This window comes from Neomonachus schauinslandi, chromosome 1 (assembly GCF_002201575.2).
Source record: "Neomonachus schauinslandi chromosome 1, ASM220157v2, whole genome shotgun sequence".
Classification (NCBI taxonomy): domain Eukaryota; kingdom Metazoa; phylum Chordata; class Mammalia; order Carnivora; family Phocidae; genus Neomonachus; species Neomonachus schauinslandi.
In genome coordinates this window covers 78,888,697-78,916,107 of record NC_058403.1, presented here as the reverse complement: position 1 = coordinate 78,916,107, position 27,411 = coordinate 78,888,697, and the positions used below count along the sequence as shown (strand labels likewise).

The window sequence follows — 27,411 nt, the reverse complement described above, 5'->3', positions numbered from 1 at the left end:
ACTCGTCATTAGTTTATTTTAAAGCACTCTGCATGATTATAATGTGCAGCTAAGGTTGAGAAACACTCTAGAAGGAAGCTAAAGGAAAGAGTACAAAGACGTTAGTGTGGTTCAGCAGTCAGCGGCTTGCATATCTGTTTCCTCGAGAGCTGGCTGTACCTGCTCCCTGACCAGGAAATGCCAGCAGGGCAACTCGGGAACTTAGGAAGCAGGTGGGAAAGTCCGTGTACGTGTATGTATGTAAGTGAAGCCAAAGTGCCCCATGACACCAACTTTCGGGAGTCTAAGCCCTCAGGTAGCTCCGTCTAGGATTTCTACAGAGCTTCTCAAAATTTTATGCCAGGGCCACTGCCAACAGCAGAACAGAGAGGATATGGCCTCTACAGATATAGCACAGCCTGAAGGGCCAACTACAAACACAATATTAAAAACACATGGAATATTTGCACCATACCATCCTTGTGTGTATTAAATAAAGGCTTTAAAATTAATTATCAATTAAGTTACTATGTCCTCCTCCCTAAAGGTTTTTGGTAAAATTGTTGCTCTAGAAGATGAGTCATGTTTATTTTGTAGCTTCTCACCTTCTGCTGCACATCCCCCCAGGTATAAAATATCCTGTTTGCTGATCAATTTGTCACCTGTATGGTCGCACTGAATTTGCTCTGAGATTCTGGTTATCTTCATTTTGCAGAGTAAAAACATGACGCATCAGAGAGGTTAAGTGACCGGCCCTAGGTTCCAAGGCTGGTAAGTGGCCTAGTAGGGACTCATGGCCAGGTCTTCTGACTCCAAGTCCACGGCTGTGTCTCACCACCACATTGCCTTCTCCATCCTCTTCTGGGATCAGAAGAGATGGTGAAGGACCTGGGTTGCCCCTGGAGACTAAGAAGATTGAGAATGTGCCCTGCTGGCCCATCAGCGGCCTCCCTCTGTGGCATGTGTGCAAGTGGCCAGAGTGTAGGCTTAGGGCCTGAGCCCAGGAGGTACGTGGTGTGTCCTGGTGAAAGGTATGGACATGAAAAAGGGTGTGTATGGGCGTGGTGCAGGAGTGGACAAGAGACCATGTGGCGTCTCATGAGGCACGCATGCGTGTCCTGGAGGCTCCCTTCTCTCTCTGGAGTCCTTCTGTGCAAGGCTAGATGCCACTTCCTGCCGCTAATCATCCCCTGACTCAGGATGAATGGACTCAGAGTGCCCTTCCCCTGCTCATTTTAAGGAGAGTCTATTTCCAGACTCCGTGAATGGCACCACCCAATGGCCAAGTTCAAAACCAGGGAGCCATTCCTGACCTCTTCCTCACTCCCATCCCCTACGTCCCCATCACCAAGTCCTGGTGGTGCTACCTCCAAGTTATGTCTCAAACTCTCTTCATCTCCCCTACCTTACCCAGGGGACAATGAAAATACGCAACAGCCGGCATGGTCGGGGGACCCTGAGCACAGACACCACCACGGCTGGACTGCTGCATAGTCAGCACGTACTGAGCGCAGGGAGTGCAGACCCCACCCCAGGCAGGCCCTCAGTGTGGCACGGCCTCTCACCTGAACTGTCGGAGGAGCTCTGGTCCCCCTTGCCCGCTCCCCATCTCTCTCCTGCCCCACGGTCAGAGCAGTTAACCTGATTTGCAAACCCAATCATCTCTTCGTGTCTCTTCCTGTGCTTACAGCTCTTCAGAGGCCCCTTTGCTGTGCGGGAGGCGCCTTTTGGACTCCTCAGCTGGCCTCTCGAGAACTTCCCCAGGCTGGACCTACCACTTCTGGGGCACATCTCCTGTCACTTCCCTTGAAGCATCCTCTGTCCCAGTCACACCAAACTAAGTACAGATCCTAGACTATGCCTTGCCTCCATGCCTTGCACTCAAGGCTTCTTCTGCCTGGGGTGCCTTGTCTTCCTTGATGCCTTGTGAAGTGCTCCCGATTTGGGTTCAAGACACAACTCAGATGCCACTTCCTCTGGGGAACCTTCCCAGGCCTCCTCCTTGGTGTCTCCACTGTCTGTCCCACATAGCCCTACTGTGATCATACATCTCAGTTGTTTATACTTTGCTTACATGTCTGTCTCTCTCCCACAAGACCACACAGTTCTGGAACAAGCTGGGGACCATCTTATAACCTGGATACCCCCTAGCACAGTGCTTGGCACATGGTGGGCACCGGGGAGATGCTGATGGATTGATGGATGAACAGGATGATTTAAGGGTGGTCCCTGTGGCAAGGAAGGGACTTGAAAAAGCTTCCTGCCCAGGAGTCTGTGGTGATGGACATGTTGCCTGGGATGCAGCATGCAGTAGAACAAGGCAATAGGGATCACTAACCTCACCGCCCTTTTTGGTTTTTGAGTACGTTTTGACACATCCAGGAATGTTTTTAGATACACAGCGTTCATGGACAGTGTACTTGCAGTCTGGAAAAAAAAAAAAAAAAGGAAATTTCTTGGGGGGGGCTCTTGGGAGGGCCCCCCCAAACCCCCCCCCCCCCCCCCCGAATCGTGCCTCCCTCTGGGTGGCTGGTCAGAGGCAGGCGACACACGGAGCTGACTTTCCAAATGGAAATTGCCCAGTGAGAAGAGTCCACAGTTCTCTCCCAGACATGCTTCTTTACCCTGTACCCCACCACACCCGCCTTCCACTGTGGAGTGTGAATGCAGGAAGAAAACATCCCCCAGAAAGGCATGTTCTGCTTAAGGGGAACGGGAGGGGCCCGCCTGCACAGTATGCCAATGCCATGCATTCTGGGGAGCAAACGGAAAGAACCAGGGGTGTTCCTCACTTCGGAGTTAGGCAGGCCTGGGCCTGAATTCTGGCTCTGTCCTTGGTCACCACACACATAATTGTGGGTAACTTTCTTCATGTCTCTGAAATTCAGGGTTTTGTATAAAATTGGGATAAAATGACCTCTCTTTCTCTTTAAAAGGCTTTTACAGCATTAGATGAGATAATTTGTACAAAGCACTATGTGTCTGTGTCAGAATAGCTATCCCATAAATTATTATTGTGGTTGTTACCACTTCTTACTACTACGCAAACAGCAGAGGCCCACAGGCCTGGAACCCACTAGGAATGAGACTGGGTTCTTCTTTAAGAAAAGTGTGAGAGGGCGCCTGGGTGGCTCAGTTGGTTAAGCGACTGCCTTCGGCTCAGGTCATGATCCTGGAGTCCCGGGATCGAGTCCCGCATCGGGCTCCCTGCTCGGCAGGGAGTCTGCTTCTCCCTCTGACCCTCCTCCCTCTCATGCTCTCTGTCTCTCATTCTCTCTCTCTCAAATAAATAAATAAAATCTTTAAAAAAAAAAAAAGAAAAGAAAAGTGTGAGAGCTGGATGTGACTGGGTGCTGGAAGGACAGGTGGCCCCTTCACTCACCCACTGGTGCTGGCTCTTGGTAGACCAGGGCCCAGCTCTGCTAAGGTGACTTCTGTGGCCATGTTACTTGCTGCCTAGCTCACGTGTGCATGCTCGGATGAAGCAGTTTTGCGGCCTGATCCGCACCCAGGGGCTCTCCTGCGCGGCAGCTCACCAGGCTCTGGTGGCTCCAGGCAGAGCGTTTGCTGCCTCTGTGGTAAGGTGGTTGGTGAGTGCGCCACAGGCCCCGGGCCCTATAAAGGCTTTGCGCTGTAGTCTCTCCTCCTCTCCGCGCCGCCCCCTTCTCCACTCTCCTTCCTACATCACCCCTCCATCCTTCTCCGGTTCTCCTTTCTGGTCTCCTTCCCTCCTTTCTCACTGATGTTTCTTTCCTCCTCTCCTATCTGACTTTACTAAATGGATTATAAAGAGAAACAAAGGGAGAGTTGTAATTTCCATTGCGTTTACACAATACAGTTTTATAGTTTATTAGTAACAACCCCCCAGCTTCAGCAAAATAAACATTCGCCAGCAAAACCCAACTAAAATTGGTGTGAGATGTTTTAAAATTTTGTGTGAATGTTAACCTTTTTTTTTCCCTAGGGCTCAGTGGCCCTTGGTAGGATTCCAACAACAGGACAGCGTTTGTCCGTTTGACGTGGACAACACAAAAACAGGGCATAGAGCTCTTGCCTTATTCCCTGCTGTGGGTTTCTCAAGCTAGGAAGCAGCAAGCCCTGGACTGTCCCTAAGAATGGCTCCAGTATGTGCAGAGCGGGGCCATTGCTGGGGCAAGGGGTTTGAAGGAAGTTGACTCACAAACACAGCACAGTCCTTGCTTCCGAACGCCCATCAGCATGACGTGGCAGAAGTTGCAGTAGGTGGGCTTCTTGAAGTGCTTCATGGTCCAGGCATGCCTCCCGTCCCCCTTGGAGCCCTGCAGGGATACGAGGGAAGGAGATGCTGAGCGGGCAGCCCTGTGCTAACAGACCCCAGGGGGCATCTCCTGGAGGTTTCTCTTTTTTCTAAAAAGACTCTTCTCATATATGGAAGACAAGATAGTCATTTATTTAACTGTTTTAGGGGTTAAAAGAAGCGCAAATTAAAACAAAGGCCTTTGCTTCTAGAATTAGCAAATATGAAAAATCAGGGATATCTGAGTGGGAATGTATATATGGGGATAAAATAAGACCTCTCCTATGTGGCTGGCAGAAGGGTAAGTCAGAAACTCCTTATCTATCTTCTTTCTATCCATCCATCTGTCCATCATCCCATCCTTTAAATGTTTATAACTTTTGACTTAAAAATTCTCCTTCTTGGGTCTATCCTAAAGAAATAATTTTTTTAGTATATGTGCTGCTGAAGTGAGCACAAGAAATAATTTTTTTTGACTTATTTATCTGGGAGAGAGAGCATGAGCAGGGGTCGGGGGCAGAGGGAGAGGCAGAAGGAGAGGGAGAAGCAGACTCTTGAGCACAGAGCCCGATATGGGGCTTGATCCCAGGACCCTGAGATCATGACCTGAGCCGAAATCAAGAGCTGGCTGCTTAACCGACTGAGCTCCCCCAGGAGACCCCCTCCCCCACAAAGAAATAATTTTTGGATGTCAGATGAACATTTTTGTGCTCTGCCAGATGTTTAATCCAGCACTGTTTAAAATAATGAAAAATTGGAAATATCCTGAAGTTGCAATATTATCCAAAGTTTAGTTGTGGTACATCCATATCATTTATTGTTAACTGACCATCAAAAAGATACTAAGAAGATTATCTAATGGCATGGGAATGTGCTCATGATACAATGCTAAGTGAAAACGGTAGCATGCAAATTTGATGATATATTATAATCTCAGTTTCACAGAAGATCTTGGATGGGAAGAAGTGTCACTAAACTGTTAACAGAGGTTAGCTACTGTTAGCAGTACCACAGATGTATTTTAATCTCTAATTTCTCCTCTCTTCGGTGTTTTCCAAATTTTCTACAGTGAGCATGTACCGGTTTTGTAATCAGGAAAAAGTCATTTAGTAAAAACAATATACTTCTCTCAACTTTCTGTACACTGATAAAATAGTAAAGAGACAGAGATAGAGAGAGGTTTAAACCACTTCCTCCTGACTTGACCCAAAAGCCAATTCATCCTTATCCATGAGTTGAGCCAAGCCTCACACAACCACCTATGAGAGGGGGTCCACTCTCATATGGCTGGAGGAGGGAGACAGAGACTATTTCTTCAACATTACCCCCAATGTCTCCCCCAAATGCCAAACCAGCCTCGTAGTAGACTGTAATTTACATTGGCAAAGTGGCAAACAAAAGCAAATGTGAACGTAGTTTGTATTAATCGGAAGTTTTATGCACTTATTTTTAAATATGCACTAAATCGTAAGTTTTTACATTTAATATTCAAGATTCTAAAGAAAGCATCCCTCAGTGTCTTAAAAATCACATTGCTAGGTGGGATTAGATCTTCCAGCTTCTAGCTTGGGAGCACAGCCTCCCTGGAGGCTGTGGCTTCAGGAACATGTCTCCGTGTATGTTGTCCCTGAACTTTTCTCTTGGGCTCCATCAAAAGATTAACATCTTTGGGCCCATCTTAAGTGCAGTAAGAACTACTGTAATAAGGTGGGGAGGACTGACAGGTACACAGTCAGTGTGCTGGACTCACACCCAGTTCCTACTTCTGGGCACCTCTGGTTTGGGCCGGTCACAGCAGCCAGATCCATTCTTGTGCCCAGATTGTGCTCCTTATGGTCTCTAGAGAGGCCCATCTGCTTTTCCAAATGCTGGTCTCCTCCAGGGGGAGGGCTAAGCATTTTCTTTCTCACCACCTCAAAACCCTGCTTCTTTCAAGGTCTGAGTTTTACAGAATAATAGTCTTCTTATCTAATGGTTTCCACTTTAGTAAACAGATTTACTAATTGATTAAATGGTTCATGAAAAGATTGATTCATCCACTCATTTGATAAACATCCAGAGGATTTCTGTAAGAATTAAATGAAATAATGTAAGTCAAGCTTCTAATCCAGTGCTTAACACATTGTGAATTAAAACTTTTATTAAGTTTCTCTCCGTGTTAGATACTAGGGAACACAAAATAGAGTGTTTTCTTACGTGTAAGGAGGTAGATTTATACCTATACCAGAAATGAAGAAAGAGGGCCCTGGAAAAGTTATATAAACAGTCCAAGACTATAAAATAACAAGCAACTGATTTCATAATTGGGGGTCTTGCTGGCCTGAATCCATGCTCCTTTCATCCCTCTCCTCTACCTATATATTCTAGGGTTTTCCTTTATGGACAGAAGGGAAGTTTCAGCACTCTTCAGCACTGCTTCTTCGCCTAGCCTGAAGGGCTGTCATTTTACCCTAAAATCCCTTTATTAACTAAATCAGCTGACTTTCCTTTTCTCAGATACTATTTTCACAGATACGGGGGTTAGAAGCAAAAGGACCCAGATGAAGGCGAAAGTAATATTTCTGCTTGGGTTATAGCGCCATCATGTGGCCCTTTCATTTCCACACATCGGAGTCTGCAGGGTGTGGGCGTCACCTCCCACGTGCCAGCCAGGTACCAGGGAGGCAGACTGTTTCTCCTATGCATCTGTGCCATTCAGAGATCTCCAGACTTTTTAGTGGCCACATGTGGGTTTTGAAAAAGCTAAAGGGGCAATGTGATTTTTAAGACACTAAGCGATGCTTTCTTTAGAATCTTGAATATTAAATGTAAAAACTTACAATTTAGTGCATATTTAAAAATAAATGCTTAAAACTTAAAAACTACATTCACATTTGCTTTTGTTTGCCACTTTACTGATGTAAATTATGCTCTTCTACAAGCATAGAAGGTTGCAACAAGGTTGGTTTGGCATTTGGGGAAGACACTGGGGGTAATGTTGAAGAAATAGTCTCTGTCTCCCTCCTCCAGCCATATGATAGTGGATCCCCTCCATGCAAAGAGTTGCATCACACCTTGGACTTAGCAAGTCCAAAACAGAATTGAAAATAGAAATTGCTTCCTTGTGGTTAAAATGTCTCATCTCCATTCCCATGTTTCAGAGAAAAAATCAGGAATGCTGGAACTTCCACTTTGATTCAAGTACTGATAGCAGAAACTATGCCTTCCTTATCTGAGCACGCCATGTCCTAGCTCATGTGGGTTCTTACACATGGTAGGTTCTTGGTAAGGAATCACTGAATGAGGTGTGTGCTCTTCTGGAATATGGAGGTTGGCCTCTGGTACTAACTGGGTGTGTCTTGGGGCAAGTTCCTTTACTTCTCTGGCCCTCCGTTTGTAAAATGAAGAGACCAGCGCGTGGATCACCAAGATCTTTTCCAGCTCTGACTTTCTGGGTCTTAAGGAATAAGAAGGCAGGAGTTGTGTAGCTCCTGGTTCCTTGATTTCTACTTAGCACTTGGGAAGAACTGGACACGCTGAGATGATTGCAGGATTCTTTGTTCTTGAGTGTTGGGATTGGAGGCTCAGGTTCTGAATTGCAGAACGGTCAGATGGAGACATTATGGGTGATGGCAGCCAGCTAGGGCTAACCCAGCTGAACTTCCTCTCTATGGCATTTCAGTTATCTCAGAGAGATGTTGTCCACAACCTGTGTAACTGTCCTGGTAAATGCTTAATGTCACTAAATTGTGACATTAAGCATTTACCACCATCTAGTTCTTATCTTTCCTGCCTTGTGTATGGAAGTTATTTCCCTTGCAAGATAAGCAGACTAGGTCAGATGCAGACATATATTACCATGGATTTCACATTAAGCCTCTGTATGTATCCCCTACTCTGATCAAACTGGGAGGTTTCTCTAATACACCCTGAACTTTCTTTCATTTAGGACTTTGACCAAGCTTTTCTCCCAGCCATAAACTTTCTCTTCTATCATCTTCCAATAGCCAGATCACACCCATCCTTGAGAACCAGATCCAACATCCTCTAAGGACCTGACCTTTACACTCAAGAACGAGATAGCAGATTCCCACACGTACTTCGAACCAGGCCAAATGACCTCCAAGGCTTCTTCCCACTTTCTTACTCCTCAGTGTAGGAGGTTTAGAAAGCATGGGATCTTTGGAGTCAAGTGCAAATAAATTCTGGCTCTTCAGGGCCAGAATTTCAGTTTTCCATCTATATAAATTGGGGAAAAATATGTATCTTATCTGGTTGTTTTGATGGTTAAATAAGATAGTATCTGAATAACCTCCAACTTGCGACAGATCGGTATCTTTCCTTCCCTTCCTTCTTTCGTCAACACTCTTAGTGTATTTTTACCTAATCTGTTGAAAAGATGGGATTCTTCCTTGACTTCCCCCTCCCCCACCTGGTTGAGTCTAAGCTTCTGGTAGGGGAATATTGTATTTGTGTCCCCTTGCTGTGCTCAGAACAGTATCTTTATTTAATTTAGTAAATGTCCTCAGTCAAATGAATGAATATATGCCAGGCACTAACAGGTGGAAAGAGAGGACTTTGAGGCTGGCCTAGAGCCTATGATGTGCCCATTGGGGAAGTTGGGACAGAAGCCAAGGTCATATATAGATGTTAATTTCCACATGGAACCTGATGCTTCTGAAAGACAAGAGCTCTCTGAGCTCAGGCTTGCTGACTTACAGAGTCGTCCATGCCCAGCAGGACCAGCAGTGGGATGGTGGTCATCCCTCCATGGACCCATTCCTCTAGAGACACAAAGCCGTCCCGGTCATAGTCCATCCCCTGCAACATCTCCTTCAGTATCTGCAGAACCCAGAGAGCAACAATTGTCCACTTTCATCCTGCACTTCCCTGCCTCCCTCTGTCCCCTTCTTTCTCTTTTGCTGTGTTATCTGTTTTGTGTTTTACCCCTTTGTCCTCTGATTTACAGTGGGCAGAGCAGTGAGGGAGCAAACAGGGGTGAGGGGGCCAGTCCATGCCCTGCCCTGCCCTGCCCTGACTATGTGGACTTGGGCAAGCCACCCCCACTCTCTGGGTTCGGCTTTGCTTACCTATAAAATGAAAATAATATTGCTATGTGTGTAGCAATGTAGTGAGGATAAGAGAAAAAGTATATAAAATGTCTCATCTAATACCTGACTCATAGGAACCCCCAAATGTAATTATTATTATCCGGTGACTGAGAAAATCTTTAAAATTCTATCTCTAAATTCCTTGAACCCCTGTTATAAAAATTTAGCTCTGGTGGAAAGGTTAGGGAGCATTATTAGGTATTATTATTATTTGAATTATGTCTTTAATTTTTCCTATCAGAAAAGGCGGAAGTCAAGGTATAGGACCCCAGAGGAGCTGCCTATAAGAGGGTGAGTCTGGGAGAGCATGCACGGTAAACATTTGTATCCTGAGTGTCCTGCTTTCATCTTGGAAGCTCACTTGGACGTCTCCCCTTGTTTCTGGAAACTTACAGGCCTCAGCTCCGTGGGATCCCACTCCAGATACTGGGCAATGTGAAGCATCTGGTTGACAATACGGTCCATCTCCTAGAAAACATCAAGGGATGATGAGGGAGAACCACTGAAGATGTGTTTTCGAGAGCAAGACTCAAAACCAAACCCTGTGGGAAGATGGGCAGGGCAGAGCGTGAGAAGCAGCAGTGTAACATACTGGTATTTCATAAGGAGCTCATCATTTGTCTCTGCTCTTTATTTTAGCCCTGACTACAAAGCTCTGTGGAGAGTAGATGCTCACAAGAAGCACAGAACATGGATAAGCCAGGGGTATGCAGAAAGCTCACTGAACACTGACCTCTTCTTGGACCCCCCTGGACTCACCTTCCTTCCTCAATTCTGCACTTTGACTCAGCATAGAAGGAACCCGTTTTCTTCTTTGTGATTCTTGCTTCCTAAATGCTTATAAACCAAAGCAGCTCTCTCCTCCCTCTTTTATTCCTCCTCATTCCCACAGCTTTAGCAGCTTGGGATCCATCTATATCCCTTAGGGGTCAGTTACAGGTGGATGTAGGGCCACTGCATTGGTCCTAGCTCATGTCCTAGCTCTATAACTTAGATTCGTTTGGGCATCTGAGCCCAGGACTCTGTGAACAGGAAATTTATAAGAGCTGTATTTGCCTGGTGAGTGAGGCTTTTGTTTAGTACCAAGGTCAGGCTTTATTTAAAACCTCACAGAATTGTTGGATGCAAATGCATCAGTGCACCAAGAGTTGCTCGGAAACACGCTGAACTGAGGAAGCATTTATTTGTATCTCTTGGGCATCATCGAAGATGTTCATAGTAAGATTGATCTGGGGAGACACGTTGGTGAACTGAAGCAACGTTCAAAAGTGTTACCTCCACCAGGTAGAATGCTGGATCAAAATAAGCAAGCTAAAACCCAGGAGGGATTTAAAAAATTGTATTTTATTTAAATTTTAAAAAATTCATTGCAAAACCACAGATGAGACTATAAATAGGAGGTAAAGTAGTGGGCTAAACAGTGGGGACAGGGCTCAGCAGAATTTCCAACAAAAAAGAGCTTGGTGGATCGAGCCGAGTCCCAGATTCATTGATTAAAACAATGTAATTCCGGAGCTGAGAATCAGCCTCAGTCTTGGTCTGTGTGAATGGGTGGGCATTTTCAGGAAGCAGAGGAAGATTTTAGGAAGACCTGTTCCCTCAATGTCTACCCTGGTCAGGCCACATGTGGATACTTAAAGAGTCATGGAGGAATGGGTTCAGTTCTGCGCCATATTTTAAAAATGGCATTGACAAACTAGAGCTTGGTCAGAGTGGTTATTTAAGCCTGCCTTGTGAGAAACTGTAGAAATTGGGGGAATTTGAGCTTAGAGAAGGTCTTGGGATAGATGTGACAGTACCTTCTAAATCTTAAAGGCCTATTGTATAGGATCGGTTTTCCACTGGTCAGCTGTCCTGGTCACCTACACGAGGCAGAAGTAAGATGAGGGATGTAGGGAAGGCTGGCCTATTATGGTCTCACTGCTGGGCTGGGGGAGGGAGAGGGGAAAACAGAATCCTGTTTTGTGCTGAGAATTTCTCTGGCAGACTAGAGGTGCCTTTTGTGTGGGAAGGAAGCCCTCTCTATCAGTCTCCCCAGTGGTGGAATGGCTGTCTTAAGGTAGAGGGTAAACTCTCCATTCCTGCGAGTGTTCACATAGAGCCTGGACATCCATCTGCCAGAGATCCTCTGTGGAAAATTGAATCAGATATTTCTATTGGGACTCACTTCTGTCTACTGGTGTTGTCTTCTAAACAGATCTAAAATTTAACCACTTCTTACCATCTGCAATGCTTCTACCCTGGTCCACGTTACCATGATTTCTTCTCTTGTTTATTCCAATAGCCTCCTAACTGGTATCCCTGCCTGAGTCCCTATGGTCTAGTCTCAACATAGCAGCTAGAATGACCTGGTTAAACTGAAGTCCTGTCACCCCTTCGCTCAAAACCTCCAATGGTTCTCCATTCCTCAAGAGTAAAAGACAAACTCTTCCAATCACCTCTACGTCCTGCTATGTTCTGTGAACTCTCCCCACAACCACCCCTGGTCATTATTTCTCTGATATCATCTCCTATTACTTCTTACTTTGACCTCCTCACTATTCTGTTCCATCATTCCCTCTCATTAATCTGCTAACATTCCAAGCACCCCTCAGGACCCTTGCACTTGTGGTTGCCTCTGCCTGGAAGGTGCCTCCTCTGGATATCCCCATGACTCACTCCCTTACTTCCTTCCAGTCCCTGTTCACATGTCCCCTGAGGGAGACCTTCCTTAGCTCCTCTATCTACACCTGCAGCTCCCCTGAGCACTTCCTTTCCTTCCTTTATTTTTCTTCCAGCACGCACCTCTCTCTGACACGTATCTTGCTATGCTTTGTAGGGCATGTGCTTGCACTAGCATGAGAGCTTCACGAGGGCACGGATTTGTGTCTGTCGGCTTCACTGACATAGCTCGAAGTAGGGCTTGACATGTGGCAGACACTCAATAAACATGTGTTGATCAAATGCTTGAGAGTCTGTGATTCTCTGGTTGTTCTCTGGCATGATGCAACCCACAGCATTGTCATGAGGCAATAGGGATCCCTGAAAGGAGCCCTGGGGTTTAGAGGACGTTGGGATGATTTAGTTGGTCTAGTGGACTTGTTTCCTTCTTTCCCCCATGGGTCTGGTGTGACTCCGTCCCATGCCCCTCAACCTCACAGCCTTTCTGTTAAGGAGCCCCATCTCTGCCATTGCCAGTGATGAGTGCGGGGCCTGTCTGATTCTGTTTGCCTTCTCCCCTCCCTGCCTTCTTCCTTTTCCATACCCCCTTTAACTCCATGATCCCTGTCCTATCCCTGCCTATTCCTGAGGGAGAGGGGGCGGGAGGGGGGGGGGTGTCTCAGGCTTTCCCAGGTACAATGGGATGGGACCATGTGCTTAGAGCAGAAAGAACCAGACTCATTGAGCTAGTGCCCTGGGTATGAGAGGAAGACTGGGAAGTTAAACTAGATAAGATACTAAAGCATCTCCCCTTCTGAAATTGTATGATCCTGGGCTTCTGGAATGAAAAGGTCAGGTGGAGTTCACTCTCTCCCAGGCTGGCCCTATTGGAAGTAGCAGTGGGGGGGTTCTACCATGATTTCTGCAGCCCATATTGAGACACTGCTATTTCTAAAAAGATGGAACTGGGAGTTTTTAGACTCTTCCTCCACCTGCTCCCCTATCCCTCAGATTTTCTTAGTTTCAGGAGGGATGTTTGGAACGAGAGCTTACCGCTTGATCCAGGAGACCGTTCTCATCCGAATCATAGAGACGAAACATGACTGCAAGAGACACAGAGGTGTGGCTTGAGGTGTCCTCCGGGCACCAGGCATGGGCTGTGGCTTTGATGCTGCCGGTCTTTAGCTCAGTTCTGTCACTGGGGCGAAGGCCCCTGCAGCCAGCTCACCCACCCTCCAAGGTGCAGAGTCTGACTTCTCACACAGAGGGTGGAAAAAGGGAGGAGAACCCAGCCGTCTGGCTTCTGGACCTGTCTAAGCAATAACTCTGTGGCTGATGAGATCCAGGTCATGGTACGGTTCCTGGTAGAACATGCACACCTTGAAACATGCTCTAGTGGATTTAGGCAGACTCACATCTTGGCCTTGGCCTACCACCTCCAAGGCATCAAACAAGTCATTTAACTTCACTGGACCACGTTTATCTGCAAGATGGAGATTACAGTGGTTTCTTTCTCCTACGTTGTTTTTTTTTTTTTAATGAGAATTAATACGTAAAGTATAGGACAGTTTTTTCTCTGTAATATTTTAATTGTTCTATATAAGAGATATAAATAAGCATACAATATACTACAAGATATAAATAAAATAAATATATCAATACCTTTAAAATGTTCATAAAAGAAACATGCCAAGTAAGACTACATACATGGTAAATATTTTTGCTGGCCTTTTTAATACTTAGAAAGGTTTTAGGAGAAGATTTTGACAACCTTGTTCTCTTTAAAAAAGATTTCCAGGGAAGTTTAAATTGATGTGCTCTTTCTCTTAACATCCCCATAGCAAGCAAAGGAGTTCAACATCATTTCATTAACCTCAGGATTTAATGCCAGCTATGATCACTGTAAAAATCGATACTGTGACATCTAAATGTTTTTGGCCTCATTAAAGATTTCAGAAAGATTGAGCTTATATGATACAGACTTCTATTTATGTGCCCTATTCCTTAGTCACATGGTGCTTGGAATGGAGAAAGCACTCAACAAATGTTATTTATTGTTACTTTCTTTCATTAACGAACATTTATATGTGGCATTTAATAAGTACGATGCACTGTCCTATGCACTTTTTCATTCCTACTTATGGAATCCTCAACAAGGCTATGAAGTAGTTACCATTATAGAAGCTATTGTATTTGTTTTTCTAAAATGTCAACATGCTATCCTTGATGAACATGGATGCAAAAATTCTCACCAAAATACTAGCCAATAGGATCCAACAGTACATTAAAAGGATTATTCACCACGACCAAGTGGGATTTATTCCTGGGCTGCAAGGTTGGTTCAACATCCACAAATCAATCAATGTGATACAATACATTAATAAAAGAAAGAACAAGAACCATATGATCCTCTCAATAGACGCAGAAAAGCGTTTGACAAAGTACAGCATCCTTTCTTGATCAAAACTCTTCAGAGTATAGGGATAGAGGGCACATACCTCAATATCATAAAAGCCATCTATGAAAAACCCACTGCAAATATCATTCTCAATGGGGAAAAACTGAGAGCCTTCCCCCTAAGGTCAGGAACACAGCAGGGATGTCCACTATCACCACTGCTTTTCAACATAGTATTAGAAGTCCTAGCCACAGCAGTCAGACAACAAAAAGAAATAAAAGGCATCCAAATTGGCAAAGAAGAAGTCAAACTCTCACTCTTTGCAGATGATATGATACTTTATGTGGAAAACGCAAAAGACTCCACCCCAAAACTGCTAGAACTCATATAGGAATTCAGTAAAGTGGCAGGATATAAAATCAATGCACAGAAATCCATGGCATTCCTATACACCAACAACAAGACAGAAGAAAGAGAAATTAAGGAGTCGATTCCATTTACAATTGCACCCAAAACCATAAGATACCTAGGAATATATCTGACCAAAGAGACAAAGAATTTGTACTCAGAAAACTATAAAATACTCATGAAAGAAATTGAGGAAGACACAGAGAAATGGAAAAACGTTCCATGCTCATGGATTGGAAGAACAAATATTGTGAAGATGTCAATGCTACCTAGAGCAATCTACACATTCAATGCAATCCCTATCAACAAACTGAGGGCTGCTGGAGTGGTGGGGGGTGGGAGGGATGGGGTGGCTGGGTGATAGACATTGGGGAGGGTATGTGTTATGGTGAGCGCTGTGAATTGTGCAAGACTGTTGAATCACAGATCTGTACCTCTGAAACTGATAATGCAATATATCTTAAAAAAAAAAAAAGAAGAAGATAGCAGGAGGGGAAGAATGAAGGGGGGGAAATTGGAGGGGGAGACGAACCATGAGAGACAATGGACTCTGAAAAACAAACTGAGGGTTTTAGAGGGGAGGGGGGTGGGAGGATGGGTTAGCCTGGTGATGGGTATTAAAGAGGGCACGTTTTGCATGGAGCACTGGGTGTTATACACAAACAATGAATCATGGAACTATATAAAAAACTAATGATGTAATATATGGTGATTAACATAACAATAAAAAATTAAAAAAAAACAGGAAAAAAAATACCACCAACTTTTTTCAAAGAAATGGAGCAAATAATCCTAAAATTTGTATGGAACCAGAAAAGACCCCGAATAGCCAGAGGAATGTTGACAAAGAAAAGCAAAGCTGGTGGCATCACAATTCCAGACTTCAAGCTCTATTACAAAGCTGTCATCATCAAGACAGTATGGTATTGGCACAAAAACAGACACATAGATCAAGAGAACAGAATAGAGAGCCCAGAAATGGACCCTCAACTCTATGGTCAACTAATCTTCGACAAAGCAGGAAAGAATGTCCAATGGAAAAAAGACAATCTCTTCAACAAATGGTGTTGGGAAAACTGTACAGCCACATGCAGAAGAATGAAACTGGACCATTTCCTTACACCACACACAAAAATAGACTCAAAATGGTTGAAAGATCTCAATGTGAGACAGGAGTCCATCAAAATCCTAAAGGAGAACACAGGCAGCAACCTCTTTGACCTCAGCCGCAGCAACTTCTTCCTAGAAACATCGCCAAAGGCAAGGGAAGCAAGGGCAAAAATGAACTATTGGGACTTCATCAAGATAAAAAGCTTTTGCACAGCAAAAGAAACAGTCAACAAAACCAAAAGATAACCGACAGAATGGGAGAAGATATTTGCAAATGACATATCAGATAAAGGGCTAGTATCCAAAATCTATAAAGAACTTATTAAACTCAACACCCAAGGAACAAATGATCCAATCAAGAAATGGGCAGAAGACACGAACAGACATTTTTCCAAAGAAGACATCCAAATGGCCAACAGACACATGAAAAAGTGCTCAACATCGCTCAGCATCAGGGAAATCCAAATCAAAACCTCAATGAGATACCACCTCACACCAGTCAGAATGGCTAAAATTAACAAGTCAGGAAACGACAGATGTTGGCAGGATGCAGAGAAAGGGGAACCCTCCTACACTGTTGGTGGGAATGCAAGCTAGTGCAGCTACTCTGGAAAAGAGTATGGAGGTTCCTCAAAAAGTTGAAAATAGAGTTACCTCCGACCCAGCAATTGCACTACTGGGTATTTACCCCAAAGATACAAATGTAGGGATCCAAAGGGGTATGTGCAACCCGATGTTTATAGCAGCAATGTCCACAATAGCCAAACTGTGGAAAGAGCCAAGATGTCCATCGACAGATGAATGGATAAAGAGGATGTGGTGTATATATACAATGGAATTTTATGCAACCATCAAAAGGAATGAAATCTTGCCATTTGCAATGATGTGGATGGAACTGGAGGGTATTATGCTGAGCAAAATAAGTCAATCAGAGAAAGACATGTATCATATGACCTCACTGATATGAGGAATTCTTAATCTCAGGAAATAAACTGAGGGTTGCTGGAGTGGTGGGGGGTGGGAGGGATGGGGTGGCTGGGTGATAGACACTGGGGAGGGTATGTGCTATGGTGAACGCTGTGAATTGTGTAAGACTGATGAATCACAGATCTATACCTCTGAAACAAATAATACATTATATTAAAAAAAAAAAAAGAAGAAGAAGATAGCAGGAAGGGAAAAATGAAGGGGGGGACATCAGAGGGGGAGACGAACCATGAGAGACTATGGACTCTGAGAAACAAACAGAGGGTTCTAGAGGGGAAGGGGGTGGGGGGATGGGTTAGCCTGGTGATGGGTATTAAAGAGGGCACGTACTGAATGGAGCACTGGGTGTTATACGCAAACAATGAATCCTGGAACACTACATCAAAAACTAATGATGTAATGTATGGTGATTAACGTAACATAATAAAAAAAATAAAATAAAATGTCAACATGCTATTCAGAAACATCCTCTATCATGTTCTAGTTGTAGGGAGGTGATGCAGGATAAGGAAGATCTGGGAGAGAAATTTGGGCAAAGGACTAAATTTTCATTTTTGGGACCTGGGAACTTACATTTCATTCATTTTAAAGGTAGAGATCCTGTTTGTGATCTCAGTTGTAAGCAGAGTGGGGAGTAGAACTGAACACATCTTCATTTTCCTCTCGTTCTTGAAACCCTTCATCAGGCCTGCTTTCTCTATGGAGCCTCCCCAGACTGTCCCTTCCCACACATACCCACTCTGGACCTCTCAGCATGTACCCACAGTTCACGACACTCCTGCTAGGTTGCTTGTGTGTTGTCACATCTTTCTATATGTTGTGATATTCCTGCACCTTGTGTTTGTTCAGTGGTGTGATTGTGGTGGGAGTCGAGGTTTTTTCAAAGTAGGGTCAACGGCCTTCCAATTCTCCGTGAGTCTTCAAAATGTCTTGGTCAGAGGCACTCAGCATATGAGGCTGACTTGCCAAACAGATGGCTGAATGACAGAAAGGACAGGCCTTCCCACTACTGCTGTTCCCAGACCCTGGGCTCGGGCGACTCTCAACATGGAGCTCTCTTGGTCCTGCTATGCAAGGACAGTAGAACTATAAAGAAAGCATTCAGTTTATTCGCAGCATGGGCTTGGGCAAGTCATTTATACTTTCTGTGCTTTCTGACACATATAATGAGAATAATCACATTGACCTTCTAGGATTATTGTGAGGTTAAAATGAGATATACATTTAAAGTGATTAGCAGATAAAAGGTATTCAATAATGAAAGTTATTGTTAATGTATGAATGATAGGATTTCAGGCTATTATTTCCAAAAAGATACATGATTGGTTATTAAAAAAGAAAAGCTTAAGTTGCTTTTAATCCCTAAAATCAGGGAAGGATTTGAATTCATCCAGTTTAATTAAAAAAAAAAGATTAAAAACTCTAGAGAACAAACATAGCCAAGTTTCTACAATAAAAAATTACACGGAAAAAAATAAGCAGAAGATTAAAATAGAAGAAACATAAGAAGCAATGGCAATGTATGGAGTACATTTGGATTCTGATTCAAATAAACAATTAAAAATATGTAAGATAATTGGGAAAATGTGAACACTGACTGAATATCTGATAGATAAAAGGTGAAATTAAATGAAGTCACTTATGTCAAGGGGTTTTAAAATGGAGCTGGGAGGCCATTAAGGAGGTAGGCCTCATGCACGTCCTCACTGGGTGGAACAGTGAACTCTGAACTGGGCCAGACTGCAAATATTCCAAAGACTCAACCCGAACACCTGCAACTTGCTACATAAAGAGACTTTGCTTAGTGGTAACCTCAGTCACCAATTATATTCAGTCAAGATTAGTTTTCTGCCATCAACACCAATCAAAATTCTCTGTAAACAACATATACAAGCATTCCCTTTTGTCTGTAAATACCCTTGACTTTTGTTCCCTGGGAGGGGCACTATTTGGGTTGCTGCCCAAATCTGTGTTCCCCAAATTGCTATTCTGAGGCCCTAAACGAATGCTTTTGTTCTTACTTTAGCTCTGCCTCCTACTGCCTACAGGCAATAGTAGGGAATCATTGTCTTTCAATGTGATAATGGTGCTGGGGTTATATTTAAGAAAAAGTCGTATTTTAGAGGTACATACTGAAATATTTACAGGTGAAATTATAGTATGTCTGGAATTTTTTCAAAATATTCTGGGGCAGAGGGAATGCATGGGAGGTATTAATAAAACGTGATTGATTATAAGCAGGTAATTGCTGAAGGTGGCTGATGGGTATACGGAAGTTCATTGTGCTTTCTACTTTTATCTGTGTTGGAAATTTTCTGTAACAAAAAGTATTTTTTTTAATGCAGTTTCTTTTATTGCCATTACAAGACTCAGTCGGAGAGCCACAAATATGAAAAAATCTGCCACATCCTCTCTGGTAATTATGAACAAATACAATGCCTGAAACTCAAAATCCAGCTGAATGTTGGAAATAGTTTGACATTTCACTTTTAACATTAGCCAAAAGAAACAGAAATCTGCTATATTTGCCACCAAATTAGCACTTCAGACTTGCAATTGTTAACACCTCAAAACTATGGGGGAGATTTTAAGCTCAGCTAATGAGCGAACTGTTTCATTTTGGTTTTGGCAAGGGTTAACCTTTGCCAGATATTTCCTTGTTAGTGTTTAAGCTTTACTGACTAGCCTTCTTATTAACTGGAATTTTATTTTGCTATGATGTGTATGTTTTTTCCCTTAATACCTACTAAGTTCCCAAGAGGGGCCAAAACAATATATCTTTTTTAACAAGGTCCTATTATCTCCTCTTTTAAAAAGTCTGCCTCTAGGCTCACGGAGGTGGGGGAGATCATCCCTGCAGTGAGTCTTCTACAAGACTGCAGGCTCTTTCAGCCGCTGTGGGCTTTCCTTTCTGCCACCAGCCATTACTCTCTCTCTCTCTCTGAAGATATGTTTTTGAAACCTATGTTAGTCACATTATGGAACAAAGCTCAACTCCCTCACTTAACTAGTCCCTTTTCTCTAGAGGCCAAAAAACTTGGGGTGGGGGTGGGTGAAGAAATAGAAGTAACCTTTAAAAGATAGAGGTTGATCAAGAAAAAGGAATTCCTCATAAAGAGCTGCTTGGATACAGAATAAGAGGGGGAAGATAGATGTTGAATATCCCCCCTTGAAAAATAAGGGAAGGTAGGAACTTTCTGGTTGGAGGCTTTTAGGAAGTCCTGCCAGCAAAAGAAGGGAGTCCTGGCCCCCTGTAGAGACTTCTCCCCTTTCCAAATCCTGATTCTCAATAGCAAGGTCTCAGATGCACTTCCTACTCTCCATATAACTAGTACTGTCTGCCAATGTGGATTGCCAAGAAATGTCCAGACCACTGCTGGTGACAGGACAGAAGCACTTTCTCCAAGCAAGGGTCACCAATACCCACAATCCCAGATCAATCTCCAGCATGCTTAGAATGAAGGACAAGGTACTAGATCTTCTAGGAAAAAATTGAAACCCCTTGACAGGGCGAGCACTTACATTCCAGCTTATCCTGAGGTCTCCCCATCTCCAGCAGGGACAGGTAACACATGACATCCTTCAGGTACACTATGGGGGATTCTGAGCCTGGAGTTGGAGCAACAGCGTTTCCCAGGGGGGCTGCAGCAACCTGTTCTTTAGCTGGCACTTGCTTCTCGGTGATCTTTGATTCTGTGATAGGCAAAAGGAAACCATCCAAAGACACTTAATGTTTGGTAAATATTAAACCCCTTTTGTTGCTCCATCATTTTCTTGGTAGAGGCCAGAATTTTATACAAGTGTCCTCAAAAGTGTTGGTTACTTAAATATGATCAAATCAGTGGCCCTAGAAATCTAGTTTGTGGAGTTCATACTCTCTGAATGGACCTCATTCTGATCCTTTCAAGACTCTATAAACTTGTAAGAAATTCACCTATACCCTGTGAATTTTCAGAAAAGATGACAGTGATTTTTAGTAATATCAATAGCCAACAGGTAAATGTCATTTAGCCTAACTGTCTGGGAACACACTCAGTTTGTAGAATTTTGGCTAGGATTCCAAAATCCAGACTATTGGTCATTTACCGATATACCTTTTCACAATTTTCTTCTCAAATACATTTAAAGATAAATAAGAAGATGAATATTTAAAAAAGAAAACTGGGATCAACAATCAACAAATTTCCAGAAACTAGGAAGAATTTTGACTAGCTGCAAGCCTAATCAATTGGATTAAGAAAATGCAGAAAGTGGTTTATCATACCACAGAAATAGAGTAAGTTTTCCCTCTGGAGTTTTCCTTCTCTTAGGTAAGAAAATGCTGTCTCTCTTATACTCTTTGTCCTCTAGTTCAGAAACATGAGGTTATTACTAATGAGAAAACTGGGCACCTATATTTTACTGTGTGAATTATACTTTCTTGAGGTACTTTAAGGGCCATCTCTCTTCTCCCAGTCTCTCCAGATCCATGCCCATCAGAAATGATCTCTTAATATCCAGGAAGAGGGTGCAACTCATAGAAAACATGGGGAAAAGTAAGAGGAAGACTGGGAGTGGAAAATCCAGGTAGGTGTTGTACCACTAAGTAATGGAGTGCTGAAGGCATGGGCAGGGAGAGATAGCCCTGATAGTAATGCCTGCTGGGGAAGGCAATGCTACCAGTACACTTTTTGTTCAGAGAGCCAAAGTGCCATGCAAAGGAAAACAGTTCGTGTCACGCCAGTAGAGCTGTGCCACATGAAAGCCTACCAGTCCTAGGAGTTTCGTGGTCTGAAAAGGCATTTAACCATGATCCAGATGGACAGGGGGTGAGACCACTGTCTCACCGACATTCTATGTATGCTACAAGGGGCCCTGTGAAGAGACCAAGATGGAGCTTATGAAACAAAGCTGCAAGACAAGGAAAGGAAGCTCCATCCTGAAGTCTCCAAAAATCAGACCTTTGGAAACAATTTCCTACTGGACAAGACCCTAGGAGGTTGCAAGAAGATATAACCTCTAGGCAGAAAGCCTCACAGGTGAGCAAGTTGAGACAAAAATATAATAGGATGAGATTAAAAAAAAAAGATAATGAGATGGGGGAAATTGCAATAAAATTACATATGCAACAAGTATTAAAATCATCACTGGAGGAAAAGTTAGGAAAAAACATAATAACATAGAAGACAAATGTGAGAAATCCTTTGTACTGGATAGCCCATTATACCTCAAGTTACTGTTACATCCTCAGATTATCCATCCATTAAAATGCTATTACAATGACTTCTATTTTGACTAAATTGGAGTAACAGTACCAGATTTACCCTTCTATTGAAACAACTAAAAACTGGACAAAAAATATGAAACAATGGTTCATAGGACATTGAATGTGGTAGCACCAAATGGTGATCCCAAGAGATAAAAAACAAATGAGATGATCACTGTAATTGTCACATTTTACTGTTCAGAAAGAGTTTCTAGGCTGCAGCACAGGGAAGGGGAACCCAGGAAGATCCTGGAAGTCTCTCTGAGTTGAGGAGGCGGAGTTTGGAGTCTGGGGAGTCCCATGTGGCTAGAGTTCACAGAGCAGCGCACCAAAGAGGAGGAAGCTGCACAGGGAGAACTCCAGAGATCTATAGAGGGTCTCCTGTGAGTAATCGGTGGAGAGTTTCCCTCAGTTATTCAGCCGAGTAACAATTAGCACAGATGTGTAAGGAGACTACTTGAGGCTAGGGAAAGAATCAGTATTGGAGGGAACAATCCCTGGAATGCAGGAATAGTGTCTATTCTCACCAACCAAGGTAGAAAACCCCCATATCTCAAGAAGCATCAGGTAGAGTACTTGGAAGAGTTTTGCTTTGGTAGTTGGGTGAAATTAGTAAATACCTCTCTGGCTCTGCCTAACAAAGCTTCAAAAGCTTGACCCAAAAGAGGTTAAGTATTTCCAAGTAACCTAAATGTGCCCCAAAACAAACCTCAAGAATTTTTATAAGAATACAAAAATATCCAACACCCAATGATGTAAAATTTTCAATGTCTGGCATTTAACAAAAAATGACAGGTATGCAAGAAGAAAATACGCAAAATAATGAGAAAAAGCAATTGACATGGAGCCAGAAATGACACAGTGATACAATAGATAAGAACTTTACAGTAATTATTACAAGTGTATTCCATCTGTCCAAGAAGCTAGAGGAAAGATTGCATATGTTAAGAAGAGACATAAAAGATATGTAAAAAATGCCCCCCAAAATTGTCTAGATATGATGTGTGGGAAATGAAAAAATGCACTGAATAGGATTAGCAGTGGATTACACATTGCAGAAGAAAATATTAGTGAATTTGAAGCATGGCAATAGAAACTATCCAAAAAGACTAAAAAAAAAAAAGTATTATATCAGTGAGCTGTGGGACAACTTGAAATAGACATGTAATTGGAATACCTGAAGAGGAGAGAAAGAAGTAGAAAAAAACTGAAGAAATAATGGCTGAAATTCTTCCAAATTTGTTGATATTTGATAAAAGCTATATAATCTCAGGTCCAAGATGCTCAATGAACTCCAAACACAAGAAACATGAATTAAACTACACCAAGGAACATTATAATCAAGTTGATTAAATCAGTGATAAAGGAAAAAAATCATAAAAGAAGCCAGAGGAAAAGAGACACCTTATAGAGAGACAAACAAAGATGAGAATGACTGTAGTTTTCTCACTGGAAAGAAAGCAAGCTGAAAGCTAATGGAACAACACCTTTAAAATACTAAAAGAAAAAAAAATCTGTCAACCTAGAATTCTTTTTTTTTTAAGATTTTATTTATTTATTTGAGACACAGAGAGAAAGAGAGAGAGCATGAATGGAGGGGAGGGGCAGAGAGAGAGAGGGAGAAGCAGACTCCCCTCTGAGCACGGAGCCCAACTTGGGGCTCAATCCCAGGATCCCGGGATCATGACCTGAGCTGAAGGCAGATGCATAACTGACTGAGCCACCCAGACGCCCCTGTCAACCTAGAATTCTTTACTCACAGTGAAATATCTTTAGGAAAAAAAGGCAAAATAAAGAAATTTTCAGATATACAAAACTGTACAGAGCGGCAATACAAGAAATGATATAGAACATCTTTTTAGTAGAATTATACCATATGGAAACCTAGATTTATACACAAGAATAAAGAGTACTAAAACAGGTAACCACATGGGTAAAGATAAAAAGTATTTTTATTAGTTCAATCTCTTTAAAAGATAATTAACTACTGAAGCAAAAATAATAACAATGTGGTTGTACAGTTTATAATTTAACATACATACAAGTAAAATGTATAACAATAGCACAAAGGCCTAGGTGGAAGAAATGGAGGTATGCTGAGGTAAATTTCTTTTTTTCTTTTTTGAAGATTTTATTTATTTATTTGACACAGAGAGAGAGACAGCACAAGCAGGGGGAGCAGCAGACAGAGGGAGAGGGAGAAGCAGGCTCCCCACCGAGCAGAGAGCCCGAAGTGGGGCTTGATCCCAGGATCCTGGGATCATGACCTGAGCCAAAGGCAGACACTTAACTGACTGAGCCACCCAGACGCCCCTATTGCAGTAAATTTCATATAGTATATGCAAAGTGGAATAATATTACTTGAACATAGACTGTGATAGTTAAAAGTCACTAAAATAATGTAACAAAGAGTTATAGCTAATAATATTAAAAAGGAGATAAATGAAGCAATAATTCAACTAATTAAAAGAAGACAGAAAAAGAGCAAAAGGGAAAGAAAGGACAGATGGGGGAAAAAAAACAAATAGCAAGATGGTATTTTTAAACCTAATGATATTAAGTATCACAGTAAATTTAAATGTTCTAAAATTCTAACTAAAAGGCAGAGAATGTCAGCTTAGATAAAAAAAGACCCAACCAACTACATGTTTCCTTTAAAAAAGTCATTTTAAATATAAAGACACAAATACATTAAAGGAATGGAGGAAGATATCACTATAACTCTAGTTAACTAGAATGGCTACCTTAATTATGAATATAATTATAATAAAGTAGATTTCAAAGCAAAGAGTATTATCAGGAATAAAGGGAGTCATTTCATAATGGAGAGGTCAAATCATCACAAGAACATAATGATCCTAAACTTTCTATTCCTTGATCTTTACCTAAAAGGAATGAAAGCTGTCCACATAAAGACGTGTACTAAGAATATTCATGTTTTATATGTAATAGCCTCAAACTGGAAACAACCCAAAAGTCCATCAAGAGGTGAATGGATAAACAAATTTTGGAATATCCGCCTATATATTGGAATACTAATCAGCATTAAAAATATGTTAATTATTGATACACACAACAACATGGATAAATTTTAAAACTATTATGCTGAGTAAAAGAAGCCACACCAAAAAATGTACATACTGTATGATTCTATGTATAAGGATAGAAAATTCAGTCTAATCTATAGTAACAGCAAGCAGATCAGTGATAGTACAGAGATGCAGGTGGTGGTAGGGAGGTGGGAGAAAGCGATTATAAGGCAACTTTGGAGATGATAGACATCTTCACTATATCGATGTGGTCCTGGTTTATAGGTGTATACATATGGAAAAAATTATTAATTGTATACTTTAAACATGTGCAATTCATTTTATGCCAATTATACCTCACCAAAGCTGTTTTAAAACATTATTACAGCCTTTTCCAAAGATCCTTGGATTACCAGAACTATGACTGGATCTTGAACCACTGTTCTAGTCTACACTGAGATGTACTGTTCACCCCAGTCATGGAAATGCTGGGGTACAGAAGGACTGAGGGGCACATAGTCCTACTAGTGCTTTTCCTCCTCAAGCTGCCTTATGTAAAACACTCCCAACCCATGGCCATCTAAGTACATCCCTCAGGGACCATCAGTAATAAGAGACTAACACCGTCTTCCAGATTACAGAAGTTCTGTCTAGGTGCCATGTCATAAACCTTTTTGCTTGAGGGTTCTTAGGTAGGCCTGACTAGTTCCACCTTCTCTCTTTTAGTCTCTGTATTACTTGTTGCCTCTAGTTGGGCAGTGTTGTATAGTGGAAAGAAAACCAAGCTAGAGGCAGAGGACTGGGTTTCTAGCTCTGGGTTTGTGCTAAATGGTGTGTGATCTTGCATGAGTGGGCTTACTATATTCAACCTCAGATTTTTCATCTGTGGAAAGAGGACTTGCATTAAAATTGATCTTTACCAAAAGTCTTGAATGACATGAAAAATGTTTGTGAGTATAATGTTAAGTGAAAAACAAAGCTGGTTCCAAAATATGTATAGTCTGATTCCAATTCTGTAAAAAAATGTATAGAAAAAACCTACAAGGATACGTGTATGCATGCATGTGTGTAACTTCATTGGTAAATTATGGGTGATTTTGTTGTTTCCTTCTTTTTTTTTTTTGTACTCTTCAAATTTTTGGCAGTGTAACTGTGTTACTTTTATAATTGGGAAAAACTAAGAAACAACTGAAGGACTGTCCTTGAGAGTTCAATATTCCAAGTTGCTGAAATATCTCAAGAGCCTGAAGACCGAAATAAAAACCAGGAGAATAAAGTTCACATCGTTTAACCCATTTAGACCTGGGCATTGAGGGAAGGGTGCATTCAGGCTTTCCTAGCTGACACCCTGACAGTGACAGATTGCTCAAGGCTCTGAGTCTATGTCTGGTCTTAGTGAAAGCCTCTCTCTGTTGTGCCTATGGACCCAACCGTTCACCTACCTGGTTCTGGAAATGAATAACTTGAACTGGGTTGTTCTAGATCCTAGCTTGGAGATTGCTCTCATAGGCCTAAATAAGCCATAGCAAATGAGAATCTAGTTTCCTCTGGCTTCTGCTTGGGCGACAGGAAAAGGTTGGGATTTTTAACAGATGGCCTGATCTAAGGTGATACCAGAACTTGGCTCTTCCTTATTGGCAGAGGCCCCTCTCTGTGGTATCCGTCTGTCCCTACATTCCTGTTTCTGGTGAACTGGGGCATCTAATTAAGACATCCATGGAAGGCAGCCTAACAGGAAAAGGATTTTCTACTTTAAATTTCAAGTCACAAAAGATGAAAAAATGCTATATACCTCCCTGGGCCAGCAGTCAGATCATTACCCTTTTATTATCTGACCACAGGAAACTGATACTCTCCAGACACAAGGAATATGGTACATCACAAATCACTTCTCCAGGAGGAAGTCTCTAGAAGTTGCTCTCAGACCCAGAATGATACAAATGTTGCAAATAAACCTGGTGGTCAAATACACCAGCCAAGTTCCATTATCAACATCGATTACCTTTTCTCAAATATCATGTAATGACGGCATCCCCAATAAGTCCTTCCTTGGTTACTCAGAAATTTCAGCCACTAAAACAAGTCCTACCCAGACAATTTGGAACCTCAGGGAATGAAGTACAATTTCTCTCAAGTTCCTCTTGAAGTTCCAGATACTTGGACTAAGAAAGTCTCTGGGTAAAGAATCTGGGTCCAAATGCTTGTCATGGTTGATTTTCTTACTCAGAGTTTAGAATCTCAAGGTTTCC

The 27,411-nt window shown here is 42.4% G+C and overlaps 1 protein-coding gene across 3 annotated transcripts in view; it reads right to left on the bottom strand.

Annotated features, from left to right (window-relative positions):
* Nucleotides 1-27,411, bottom strand: part of DGKG (diacylglycerol kinase gamma) — a 159,844-nt gene that overhangs the window by 109,702 nt on the left and 22,731 nt on the right. For all 3 annotated transcript variants that reach the window (XM_021692349.1, XM_021692350.1, XM_021692351.1), the window contains exons 5-10: nt 20,411-20,581; nt 13,039-13,088; nt 9,739-9,813; nt 8,954-9,076; nt 4,160-4,277; nt 2,318-2,406 (exon numbers count right to left, since the gene is read on the bottom strand). In XM_021692349.1, the coding sequence (XP_021548024.1) occupies nt 2,318-2,406; nt 4,160-4,277; nt 8,954-9,076; nt 9,739-9,813; nt 13,039-13,088; nt 20,411-20,581 (626 nt within the window). The remainder of the gene's footprint in view (nt 1-2,317; nt 2,407-4,159; nt 4,278-8,953; nt 9,077-9,738; nt 9,814-13,038; nt 13,089-20,410; nt 20,582-27,411) is intronic.